At 53.3% G+C, this 13078-nt stretch overlaps 1 protein-coding gene across 1 annotated transcript; it reads left to right on the top strand.

Annotated features, from left to right (window-relative positions):
• The first annotated feature begins 9747 nt into the window (after positions 1–9747).
• On the top strand, positions 9748–12617 carry UBC (ubiquitin C). Its single transcript, XM_081123237.1, has 2 exons — positions 9748–9810; positions 10940–12617. Exon 2 carries the CDS (start codon positions 10945–10947, stop codon positions 12544–12546), a length of 1602 nt encoding a protein of 533 aa, XP_080979363.1. The 5' UTR covers positions 9748–9810; positions 10940–10944; the 3' UTR covers positions 12547–12617.
• The last annotated feature ends 461 nt before the right edge of the window (positions 12618–13078 follow it).

Here is a 13078-nt window from a genome sequence, read left to right as displayed (position 1 = left end):
ATCCCTTCCCCCAAGGACACACAGAGTGAAGAACGCTGGGCTCCTGCTCAGCGGGGGGCTTGACAGGGTCCCCATTATTTACATAACGTGTGATTTATAGGGTGTCTCCCTCCCCCCAAAATGCATACACACTTTGGATAATCACAAAGGCGGTGTTTATTAAAATACATTTCATTTTCAAAACTGAGCTATCGGCTGTTAAAGTGTGCATGCATTTTGGGGGGACACCGTGTGTCCTCCCAGACTGTCTCGTGACTGGGTTTGTGGATGAGCCAGGGGGGTCCTCAGGTGCTTGGCAAACACTTATCACCGTGGGCGGTCTCCCCGCCCACCCGCTTCCCAAAGGGCAGGGAGGCAGGGAGAGCCAGAGCCGCCCCTGGGTGCCCACCTGTGGATTTCCCGGCGCCTTGAAGCTGAGCAGGTGCCCCAGGTGTGGTGGCCATGCCTGGAGGCCGGGCCTGGGGCGCTCAGTGCCCCAAGGAAAACCGCGTTCAGGCCTGGGTGTCATCCCGCGGGCGTTGGCGTGCTCAGCATCCCCTGCGTGGGGAGCTGCACCCAAGGGCCACCTGGGTTCCTCTGCGCAGAGAAGCGGGAGCTCCGAGCCAGGTAGGATTCACCCATTCGCTCGCTCGCTCGTTCATTAATTGACAAATATTTATGGAGCCCGTGCGCTGTTGCAGGCGCTCTCCCAGGCCCGGAGGAACATTCAGCGGGGACCCGGCCCGACGGCTTCCTCGCGCCTCCTGGGTTTGCCATGCCAGCTGGGGAGACAGCGTGGGCCGAGAAAACACCCCCTAAGCTGACCACAAACGAGAAGGGGCGCGGTGGGAGGCGTGATCAGGGAAGGCTGCCCGGAGGCGGTGGCCGTGAAGGACGCGACGCGGCTCTGCCCGCGCGGGCGGGGCGGGCCCGGCAGGAGCGGATTCGGGTCGAGTTTCGTCGCCGGGCCCCGGGTTCTCGCGCGCGTGACGCGCGGCCGCGAAGGAAACCATGGGGCGGGAGGAGGCGCGCTGCGCTCACAGCCGCCGAAATAGCTCAGTTGGGAGAGCGTTAGACTGAAGATCTAAAGGTCCCTGGTTCGATCCCGGGTTTCGGCAGCTCTCCTTTTTTTTTTATTTCTTTCCTCCCAAGGCGGGGAGTGGAAATAAGCAAATAAATGAGCTTTTCACAACTAATAAAAGGGTTTTATTTCTCTGTTGAAAGCAGCTCCGAGCGGTATCCCCCAGGAGCCGGAGGGGATGGAGGCTTCCCCCAGGGTCCCATGGGGGGAAATCCAACAAGAGCTCGTGTCTCCTGGGCTCGTTTCTTTCATTTCTTAAACGCTGATTCATCGGTGCACGGTCGTCGATTGTTCCTTAATTTTTGGTTCCCGTGTATTAATTTCTGCTCTCCGAACGCTCGCAGCGAAATCAAGAACTGAACAGCGTTGTAGGAAAAGATAAACGGAGTAAACCTTCGGGGCATGTTAATAGCTCAATACCTTAAAGGAGAGACTTTATTTTTATTTTTTTATTTTTATTTTTTAAATGTATCTTTATTGTTGAAAGTATTACAGAGGCCCCCCTTTTTTTTCCCCATTGCCCTCCTCCGCCCCTCCCCGAGGCCTTCCCCACACTATTGTTTGGGTCCATGGGCTATGCATATATAAAGAGACCAAAAAACAAAAAACAAAAAAATTTGTACAAAAAGTGGAGATGCCGGGGATCGAACCCGGGGCCTCATACATGCAAAGCATGCGCTCTACCACTGAGCTACATCCCCCGGCCCCCGAGGCCCGCGGACACTGGAAGTCGCGCCTTTCCTCCACTCGCGCTGGTTTCTTCCTTTGTGGGTGCTCGGGCGCCCCCCAGATTCCGGCGGGTCCCTCCGCGCCCCCGCGGGGCCCAGCAGCCGGGCGCTGCAGGTGCTGCAGGCGCGAGGCCGCGGGAGCAGGTGCCGCAGCCGGCGGCTCTGTTTCTATAGGGACCGAGCAGGGGGAGCCCGAGCACGGCCCGTCCTCGTTAGTATAGTGGTGAGTATCCCCGCCTGTCACGCGGGAGACCGGGGTTCGATTCCCCGACGGGGAGAGCACGTGACTTTTATTTTACTTTTTTACAATCTCTCTGTATTTTTTCATTTTTCCTTTAAAGATCTAATTCCTAGGGACATCTGCACTATTTTCAACAATAAAGATACTTTTTTTTTTTAATCTAATTTTTTGTTTGTTTCTTTCAATTTTTTTTTTTTTTCCAACAGATCGAATTCTTCAACTTTCATAGAGATTCCTCTACCCATCTCTGGAGGCGTGAGCTTGACCTCCAAGCGACACTCGGGTGATGCGGTTGTCTGTCTACTGCGTGGTCCCACGCATGCCCTAGTTTCCTAAGTGTCCCGTGGGTACAGGGCAGGACAAAATCGTTCTCGCAGGGACGCGTTATTTTCCATTTCCTGCATGCCCGGGGCGCTGCTGTAACGTGTTCGGTTTACATCATGGTTCCCCAGAACAAGACTGTCGACTTCTCAGGCCAGAAATTGCGCGTTGGGCTGCAAACATTCCATCACGTGTGTCTCCCTCTGGCCCAGAGGCTGGCCCTCAGAAAATGCCTATGGATTTGAGTCAGGAGGGAGGGTGACTGAGCAGAAAGGTTTTCTAGTCTTAGCCCGGCTGCAGACTCAGCTTCCTGAGTACAGCACAGCTCTCATCCTTCCCAGTCTCCTAGTCTAACACTGGTTTATTTGTTCACTTATTTTTTTCAATTCATTCCACAAGTATTTACTGAGCACTTATTATGTGACAGGCACTGTTGTAGGCACTGGGGAGATAGCAGGACAAGAGGACAGAGGATAGAGGACAAGACCTTGCCCTCCTGAGCTTACGAGCTAGTGTGGGACACGGACAGATAGTAAAAAACAAACAGGTTTCAAGCGTGATCAATGCTATGAAGAAAAACAAAACACATCAGAGGGGAGACAGGGAATGGGTGGGATTCATAGGCCCCTTTGGAAAGGTGGCCAGGAAGGCCTTTCTGAGGACCTGAACAATATAAGAGGGAGCAGATCATGAGAAGATCTGGGGAACGGCGTCTAGGCAGAGGGAATGGCAAGTGCAAAGGCCCTGAGGTGAGGAGGAACCGGCATACCTGAGGAACAGCAAGGAAGCAGGTGTGGCTGGTGTGTGTGTACCCTGAGGAGGAAGGAAAGGAGGAAGGGATGACTGGGGACCAAGGTGATGGGACGTTTTTGGGAGGTGTTCTTCCTATCGCAATAAGTTTCCTGCCTGGAACTCTCAAGCACTCCTGAGAGGACATGCGTATAGCCTCAGTTTTCTGCCCTCTCCTTGCCCACAACCTATTCCTTCACCGCCAAGTGGCACCTCGATGACCCAAAAGACAGTACACATTGTGACTTCTGTCCCCTGGTGTGCCCCATAAGCTCCCTGGGGAAGAGAGACAAGCCCTTGACAAGAGACAGGGGTTGGCTCTTTGCAGGGATCTATTTTTGCAAAGGGCTTCCTTCCTCTGAGTTTCAGGCGTGATTCTGGGAGCTAGATCTGTGTCGTTTCAGTTTGCTTCTTTTATATTCAGAAAAGTCCTTTCGGGAGGGGGAAAAAAGTCTTCAAGCAGATGTGCAGACCCTACAGTCACTGAAGGTTGACATGGTTTTAAAAGACAGAAAACCAGAGGCTTCTGGGTGGAGGTACAATCGGGGACAACACCCTTTTTTTTTTTTTAGTAAGAATAAACTCTTTCATTTTCATACCCTTGCTTTCTGTTTGTGAGGAGCAACGTTCAAGAATAGGTCTGTTTCCAACAGAATGGTGGTCAGCGGGGGGGGGGATGGAAAGGGTAAGTGGGGTCACATGTGTGGTGACGGAAGGAGACTAGACTCCTGGTGGGAGCACAGAGGAGGGTGTACAGGTGTGACATTATGAAGTTGAACACCTGAAATTTATATAATGTTATTAACCAACGCTACGCCAATAATTTAATTAAAAAAAAAAAGATTCATTCCCAGCACCTCCACCAAAAACAAATAAACAAAAAGGTCCCTTTGGTTCCTTGTTTCCAGTATTAGCTAGACTTTCGGCTGTAAGGTTATAACAAACAGGCCTATTGGGGGTTTGTTTTTTTCAAAACATTAACACTCATTTACTTTATTCTTTTTCAGTGTTTTATTGATGGATTTCAGAGAGAGGAAAGCGGGCTGAGGGGAGACAAACATCAAATTGCTGTTTCACTTATTTATAGTCATTAGTTGTTTCTTGTATGTGCCCTGACCGGGGACTGAACCTGCAACCTTGGTGTATCGGGAGACGCTCCAACCAACTAAGCTACCCGGCCAGGGAGACACTTATTTAAATATATAAAATTTATTTAGAGAAAAATAAAATTTACTTAGAGAGAAAAAAAAAATCTTAAGATTAGACTCTAGCAGAGAATTTCAGGAAACCAGGGAGCAGGGTCGGGGGATGTAGCTCAGTGGTAGAGCGCATGCTTTGCATGTATGAGGCCCCGGGTTCGATCCCCGGCATCTCCACTCTCTTTTGCTTTTGGTTTTGGTTTTTAAACCGTTCTTTCTGCCCTGTTCATCACTAAAGCACCACCGAGGCTGTCAGTCCTCCGGTCACTGCCTGGACGCGGGGTTTTCACAAGGGTCTCGATCTTTCCTGAAGCCTTTAAGGGTCCAAACGTACTTTCGCTGGAAGGGTCAAAAGGGAGCCGTTTGGAGAAAAATGTAAAGGAGACGAAACCAGACGTGATGACGGGAAACCAGAGCAACGCTGAGCAGAATGACCCACGAGGGAGTTACTGTACCTTTCCCGGCATCGCGATGCCCTAAAAAGGCCTGGAGGGCCCTGACTCACGCCCGGCGCCACAGGGTGACCTGGAAGTCCAAGGTCTGCGCCTGAGCTGGCCTGCCCTTCGCCCGTGCTGGCAGGAAGGCCCGTTTTCAGAGGGAGCCCCGAAAGGGAGCTGGCATCCCCAGCACCCGGGGCTTGGCCCCTGCTCCACCAGCAGCAGGTCACGGACGCACGAGTGAGTGAGTGAGTGAATGAATGAATGAATGAATGAATGAATGAATGAATCGCGCATACTGTTTATACCTGCACACTGTATTTTATCACTAAAAAGAAAAGCTATGTTTTACGGAAAGAAGGGGCCCTGCTGCATCCTGCGAGTTCAGCTCCTTGTCTGCAGTAATGATGGAGCCTCAGCCGCCGAGCTGTCTCATCTGGCTCCGGCTCACGCTTTAAATCACGAAGACACCGCACCGTAGGCCTGGGGAGAGGCTCTTTACAAAGCCTTCGCTCTCGAGATGAAATCCCTGGAGCGGGCGGTGGCTGGTCGGCGGCCGGAGCTCCTGTCTCTAACAGGCTGCGAGAAGGCTACTTCTCCCTCAGCCTCAGCGAGGCTGTAAGAGAAACAAACAAACAAAAACAAGGTCGGGAGTTATTTCTAAAATCCTGAGGCCTGACACGAAACTAATGATGTGCTTCTGTCTCACTTCGTCGCTTAGAATTAATATCTCTAATAGCACAATGATACGGGAAAAATACCCTAAGGGGGGGGGAAACACAGGGCTTGTGCTGGGAAGTGGAGCTTGCTAGAAAAATTGTTGTGAATGTGTGAAAAAAATATATTTTTAACAATAACATTTTATTTTACATTTTTTTAAAAAAACAAAACACCACCACAAAGTCCATTATAGGAGGCACCTAGAGTAGTCAAATTCCTAGAGACAGCAAGTGGAACGGTTGCCAGCGGCTGGGAGAACGGGGCAACGGGGAGTTAGCTGTTTGGGGGGTACAGAGTTCGGTCTTGCGAGACGAAAACCGTTGGGGTGACGGTCGCTAACAATTCCAGTGTTGAAGGGTACCCCAAAATATGCCCCTCTGATAGAACTTTGAGATGAAGGCACTTGAGAAACAGCGAAGGCAGGGAGAGTCTTTCACCGAATCCCCTTATCTAAGGACAGAGCCTCCAAAAGGAACTGCGAGGTCGCAGGCCCTTCCCTCGGGGAGTGTCACCAACCAGACTTGTCACAGGAGGGAGACTAGGGGTGGACGCCAAACTTTTATCACAAACGATCGTGTCTCCCATCTATTCTACCCTCCCATTTATCTTCCCTAAAAATTATTTACTGCCCCCCCTAAAAGGCCTAGATTCCTCTCCCCCTCTCGCTGTGGTATTTAAGCCTAAAATCTCAGCCACCTCTTCTAGCTACTCAGCTCCCCCAGGGGATCTCCCAAGTTATACAGCATCCAAGTTAATAAACTTCTGGGATTTTCTCCTAGTTACTCACTCTCATTACAAGGGGCCCTACGAACTCAGAAAGGTGAATTATTTTTCCTCTCCTACAATAACGCTCGGCACTACTGAGCTGTACACTTTAAAAATAGTTGAGACGATCAATTTTGTTAAGCGTCTTCTACCACAATTATTTTTTTATAAAGCCCCCAATAGCTTAGGCGGTTGAAACGGGTAATTTGCAGAAGCTGGAGCAGTCGTGTTCTGCCTCACGATGCAAATGTACCGGCGAAAACAGGAAAAAGAACAGAGTCCCTTGGACCGCTGTGTGTTGCTTTTTTTTTCTTTCCTGTGTTTTTTTTCCCCCTTGAGCTGCAGATACCCTTGACTGCCCTGTATGGTTATATAACCTATGACAAAACAGGCAAACCTTTCCAATCCAGCTGGGGGGGGGGATGTCTGCCGGTCATTGTGTTCTGGAACATTCCCACGATGCTGAGTTTTAGGTCCCATACAAGGTTGTAACCTTCAAGGGAACTGAATCCCGGGTAGGTGGGGGGGCGGGTGGCAGACGAATAGGCACCAGTCCAAGCTCTGCCCTCAGCCCCCCTCCTGCAGCACAACACCCGGCCCTTTGTGAGCTCAGCTCGGCATGTGCACAGCGTGCCCGCCAATCAGGCCCCTGTTGCTGGGCCTGTGTCGCTCTCCCATTTGTGGCAGCTCCGAAGCCACTGTTTCTGGGGCGTCTGCAAAAGGACGGATCTGGGGGGGGCGGGAGGGGGGGAGGAAGGAACCGAAAATGGATCCAGTGACTCATCCTGCTTCTGGCACCTTCTAGCGCGCTGCATTCTAGGTCAGGGGACTTTAGGGTGAGGAGCGTGACATGAGGCCTGATTCCTGAGGACCCAGTGGGGCACTGGACCTCAGGAGCCCTGCTCAGCAAATAGAGCAGCCGTTGCCACCAGGACAACGACAAAAACCCCGTCGACCAGGGGTTCTGAACATGGGCATGACTGACATTTGGGGCCAGGTGACTGTGTGTTGCCCGAGACTGTCCGCGGCAGGGTGTTGAGCCGAATCCAGGGCCTCTACCACTGGCTGCTAGTGGCACCGTTCCCCATGGCTCCCCAGTACCCCACCCAGTTGGGACAACCAAAGCAGTATCCCCAGACACTGCCAGCATCCCCAATCCCTCCTGGTTGAGAACCCCTGGCCTATACAGAAACATCCGTCACCTCTCTTTGGGGAGGTCATTTTCTCTCCTTACCTCGGTGCTCTTGGATCAATGTTTACTTCTATTTACTGGAACAAAACACACTGTTGGGCTTCGGTTAGGGAATGCGGGGGGTATTTCAGAATTTTTTTTCTGCCCACCCCCTTATAATCACGTTGTTTTTCTCTTTGGAGATAACCCTGGGCCCAATGCCCACCTCTGAGTGGGTCTCCTTCCTCCCCTCCTCTCCTCCCTCCCCGGCCTCTGAAATCAGGGCTGTTTTTCCTCTCTACCTTTGGACTCTGAGAAAAGCTATGTCTCAACAAAGCGCCTGACTCAGCCTTTAAACAACATTAATCACAAGGCTCGCAGCAAAACAACAGCCAAAAAAAAGCAAACACAGGGTGTGGTTTGGAGCTGGGCCTGGTCACCTTAGAATCTCCACTGTTCCTCTAAAACCTTCCAAACTTCTTGAAATTCAGGAAGAAATAACCTTATAAAGAATCTCAATGTTTTGTTCCTTTAAAACCTCTCGCTGGAAATGTAGAAAGAAGTGATCTTTGTAGAAATCTCTATTGGAAGTCACTGGGGTCTCCTGCTAACCGGAAAAATGACTGTTTATCCATTTTAACTCCCCAGTAATCAGTTCATTCTCTTTGAAAAATGTTAAAAATAACAGAGGGTAAAGTCTATTTTCAACTGCTCAGACCTTTTTCATAAACACAAACATACATTGGCTGCCAAAGAAAATATAGTTTTGTTTTGGTTGGGTTCACATTTTAAGCGTGATGTTGAAATAATATAATGTTTACCGTATAAACCAGGAAGATAGTCTTTTGTTAATGGCAAAATTTTTTGTAGTCGCTTGGGGATTAGGCCAGGGGAATGGGCCCACGGTTAGTCATTTTTTTGCTACTGCTTTAAAAAAAAAATTTTTTTTTCTTCTCAAAGGCCTTATACAGGGTAGAAATGAAAATACGCCCTTTCTTCCTCATTTTCAGGAGTAGGAAAAGTTTCTAGAAGAGTCCAGAAGGAAAAGTGACTAAGGAAATGAGGACAGGAGGGGGAATTTTTCCTGCAGGCTTTTAAAAAACCTGTTCTACATGTTCACCGCGTTCATATATCTAAAAGCACTTAAAACTACGCTGAAGAAATGACGCATAAAGACCCCAGAATAGGTCATTGTAAAAAATGAAAATGACCTCTTTTCACCTTTTTTTCCCCAAAAGGAATTTGTGGAATTAAATTTCATAGTTGGGATATTACACGAGACAATGTTTCCCCCTTAGAAACACACGGGGCTGAGCGTCAGCTCGTGTCTCTTACAAAGTCAGGCTGCAAGAAACCCCAACCCAGCTGACATGTCCAGGGCAAGGAACCTCCGGGAAGTAACAACAGCCCAGCTTTCAGGTCCCGCTCAGGTCGTTTGTACAAAGCTGTGTTCAAGTTTCCACCTTTCCTTTTAAAAATCCAATCCCACGTCCCCGATGGAAACATTTTTTGAGCCCTTCCTGCGGTGCCAGGCCCGGAGGCCAGCGCGGCGGAGGCGGCCCGGCGGCCCTGAGCTCAGATTTGCAGCGTCACCCGCCTTGTCCCGCTGCCCGCCGGGGGGATGGGCCGGCCGCCGAGTCCGGGGAGGGAGGGGGATGCGGGGCTGAGGCTCGGGGAGCCCTCGCGACGGGCCTGGGGGGGCGTGGAGAGAACGTTGGGGAACAGACACTCTCATAATCGTCAATGTGACCCCCAAATAAAGACTCCTTTCGTTTCGCGGAGGAGGAGGGGGGGAGGGGAGCGCGCCCCCGACTCTGCACCAGGCGCAGGGCCGGACCCCTGTCCGCCGAGGGTGGGTCCCCAGAACGGCGGGGAGCATTCGTGTTGAAGGCAGCGGGGAGTCGGGGTCAAGAAGCGGAACAAAAAACACACGCGGGGTCCCCATCCGCTCCGGGCGCCTGCAGAATCCGCTCCAGGTTTTCGCTCCCGCCGCCCGCGGGCTCCCATCCCCCCCTCCCCCTCCCCCGAGTCGAGCGCCGGCCACGTTCCAGGACGCAGCGCGCATCGGCCGCGCGCTGATCCCTCCGCGCGGCCACTCGGGAGCGCGGCCCCTTCCCCGCGCGACTCAGCCCACAGCTCCCGCCCTCACGCGAGGACGTGCGAGGGGGGCAGTTAGAGGGCGCTGCGAGCTAGCTGTCCCCGCGGACGGCGGAGGCGCCGAAGGAAGTAGTCCCTTCTCGGCCTTTCCGCGGAGGGATCTGGGTGCGGCCGCCGGACGCTATATAAGGCGGCGCCGGGCGGGGCGCGGGCAGATCGGAGCCGGCCGCGAACCCAGTTGTCGTCCTTCTCTGCGCGCGCAGCTTCCTTCACCGTCTCTCGGTGAGGACGGGCGGGGGCCTCGGGGCCGCCGGGCTGCGCGGGGGCCGGAGGCGTGTTGTCCGCCGCGAGCTGCCGGCAGCCGGGGGTCCCGGCTCACCAGGTCCCGCGAGCCGGGCGGCCCTGGGCTGGGGGGCGGGGGCGGCGCAAAATGGCGGCCGGGGCCGTCCCGCCGGCGGCCTGTGAGGCGGAAGCGGAGGGTGCGGGGGACCGTGGGTGGAGGAGCGCGGCCGGCGCTGAGGCCTTAGCCGCGGGCGACCGCGTTTTTTTTGGGGGGGGGTGGAGGGGACCAGGTAGAGCGGCATTTGGGGGGGAATTGAACGTGAAGTGTGTCCCGCGGCCTGGCCGGCTGCAGGTCGCGGTTTCTCGCCGCCCTGAGGGGCCGCGCGGCTCCGAGCAGCCCTGCACCCGGGGCGGGGCGGGGGCGGGCGCGTGACGTCACCCCCTGTGCGCTCACAGTGGAGGGTGGGCCCCCGCCGGCGTCCCGGAGGCCCCGTGAGGCGGCGGGACGCGGGGGTTGGGCCCGGGGCGGTGCTTAGACCTGACCGGAGACGGACGTCCAGCGGGTGAGTGAGGCCCGGGGTCCGCCGGGTCCCGTGTCCCCGCTGGTCTCCCGTGAGTGCCTGGAGCTGGGGTTTTCACTTTGTGCAGAAGGTTCCATTTCACCCCCTGAGGTTTCTTAGGCAAGTTCGGTGTTGATTTGTTTCGTTTTTAAATACGTGTTTTTATTGATTTTAGAGAAAGGAGGAGAGAGGGGGAGAGAAAAACATCCATGACGAGAGTCATGGATCGGCTGCCTCCTGCACGCCCCCTGCTGGGGATCGAGGGGCCCGCCACCTGGGCATGTGCCCTGACCCTGAATCGAACCTCCATCCTCCTGGATCCTAGGTCGATGCTCTCCAGCCGCTGAGCAACGCCTGGCGGAGCTGGAGCTGTTTGTTTTCTAATGGGGTGGCAGTGGTTAAGGTCATACAGGTTTCAGGTGCACATTCCTGTGATATGTGATCTGTGCATTGCGTTGTGAGTTTTTGTCTTAGTCACTTGACCAATAGAAAATGACGTGTAACCATTAGAAATGTGTTGACCTGCTGAACTCTTGGGTTCTTTGTTTTGTTTTTGTCTTTACTAACAGACGAGATGCAGATCTTTGTGAAGACCTTGACCGGTAAGACCATCACCCTCGAGGTCGAGCCCAGTGACACCATCGAGAATGTCAAGGCCAAGATCCAAGACAAGGAGGGCATCCCCCCCGACCAGCAGAGGCTGATCTTTGCCGGGAAGCAGCTGGAAGACGGGCGCACCCTGTCCGACTACAACATCCAGAAAGAGTCCACCCTGCACCTGGTCCTGCGCCTCCGAGGTGGCATGCAGATCTTCGTGAAGACCCTGACCGGTAAGACCATCACCCTCGAGGTCGAGCCCAGTGACACCATCGAGAATGTCAAGGCCAAGATCCAAGACAAGGAGGGCATCCCCCCCGACCAGCAGAGGCTGATCTTTGCCGGGAAGCAGCTGGAAGACGGGCGCACCCTGTCCGACTACAACATCCAGAAAGAGTCCACCCTGCACCTGGTCCTGCGCCTCCGAGGTGGCATGCAGATCTTCGTGAAGACCCTGACCGGTAAGACCATCACCCTCGAGGTCGAGCCCAGTGACACCATCGAGAATGTCAAGGCCAAGATCCAAGACAAGGAGGGCATCCCCCCCGACCAGCAGAGGCTGATCTTTGCGGGAAAGCAGCTGGAAGACGGGCGCACCCTGTCCGACTACAACATCCAGAAGGAGTCCACCCTGCACCTGGTCCTGCGCCTCCGAGGTGGCATGCAGATCTTCGTGAAGACCCTGACCGGTAAGACCATCACCCTCGAGGTCGAGCCCAGTGACACCATCGAGAATGTCAAGGCCAAGATCCAAGACAAGGAGGGCATCCCCCCCGACCAGCAGAGGCTGATCTTTGCCGGGAAGCAGCTGGAAGATGGGCGCACCCTGTCCGACTACAACATCCAGAAGGAGTCCACTCTGCACCTGGTCCTGCGCCTCCGAGGTGGCATGCAGATCTTCGTGAAGACCCTGACCGGTAAGACCATCACCCTCGAGGTCGAGCCCAGTGACACCATCGAGAATGTCAAGGCCAAGATCCAAGACAAGGAGGGCATCCCCCCCGACCAGCAGAGGCTGATCTTTGCCGGGAAGCAGCTGGAAGATGGGCGCACCCTGTCCGACTACAACATCCAGAAGGAGTCCACTCTGCACCTGGTCCTGCGCCTCCGAGGTGGCATGCAGATCTTCGTGAAGACCCTGACCGGTAAGACCATCACCCTCGAGGTCGAGCCCAGTGACACCATCGAGAATGTCAAGGCCAAGATCCAAGACAAGGAGGGCATCCCCCCCGACCAGCAGAGGCTGATCTTTGCGGGAAAGCAGCTGGAAGACGGGCGCACCCTGTCCGACTACAACATCCAGAAGGAGTCCACCCTGCACCTGGTCCTGCGCCTCCGAGGTGGCATGCAGATCTTCGTGAAGACCCTGACCGGTAAGACCATCACCCTCGAGGTCGAGCCCAGTGACACCATCGAGAATGTCAAGGCCAAGATCCAAGACAAGGAGGGCATCCCCCCCGACCAGCAGAGGCTGATCTTTGCCGGGAAGCAGCTGGAAGACGGGCGCACCCTGTCCGACTACAACATCCAGAAAGAGTCCACTCTGCACCTGGTCCTGCGCTTGAGAGGAGGTGTCTAAGTTCCTCCTTTTAAGCCTTCAACCAGTTTAATTGCACGTTTCTTTGAATAAAGTTGTTGCATTCACAAGAAGTGTGATTTCTTTTTTTCCCCCCTCTATCAGTGTTAAGGAAGTTTTTCTTAATTTAGAATGTGGTGTTGAGGGACCAAGGTTTTCCAAGTCTAACATAATTTTGTGGTAATGAGGAATAATGTAAGTGTAAGGTGGCCTTAAATAAGATGGGTAAGAATGAGGTTGCAGTTAGGATTTTTCACATGTACACACAAATGTAGGTTTACTAGGAAACTACTGACTAAAAATCTGAATTTGGATGTGGTAGTAGGTGCCTGAGAATGGGGGAGTTTCTGGAATACCAGAAGGTGAAGGGTGGGGTGGTTGACAGGAATGCAGGAGAAATCAACTTTAATATGTAGCTTTATTTAACGTCAGTTGTATAGAAAATCATTGGGCCAGACTTTGAAGGAAGGGTAGTGTGCATTATGCTAGTGGCTACTTTGAGAAGAAAAGCTATTGGAATAATTGATCAAGTGTG

The sequence above is a fragment of the Miniopterus schreibersii genome, assembly GCF_964146895.1.
Source record: "Miniopterus schreibersii genome assembly, chromosome: 20".
Classification (NCBI taxonomy): domain Eukaryota; kingdom Metazoa; phylum Chordata; class Mammalia; order Chiroptera; family Miniopteridae; genus Miniopterus; species Miniopterus schreibersii.
The sequence above is the reverse complement of the archived record's forward strand: the minus strand, read 5'-3'. Positions and strand labels throughout refer to the sequence as shown.

Excerpts from the sequence above, each read along its gene's own strand:
- UBC (XM_081123237.1), top strand. The coding sequence starts at position 10,945 with ATGCAGATCTTTGTGAAGACCTTGACCGGTAAGACCATCACCCTCGAG.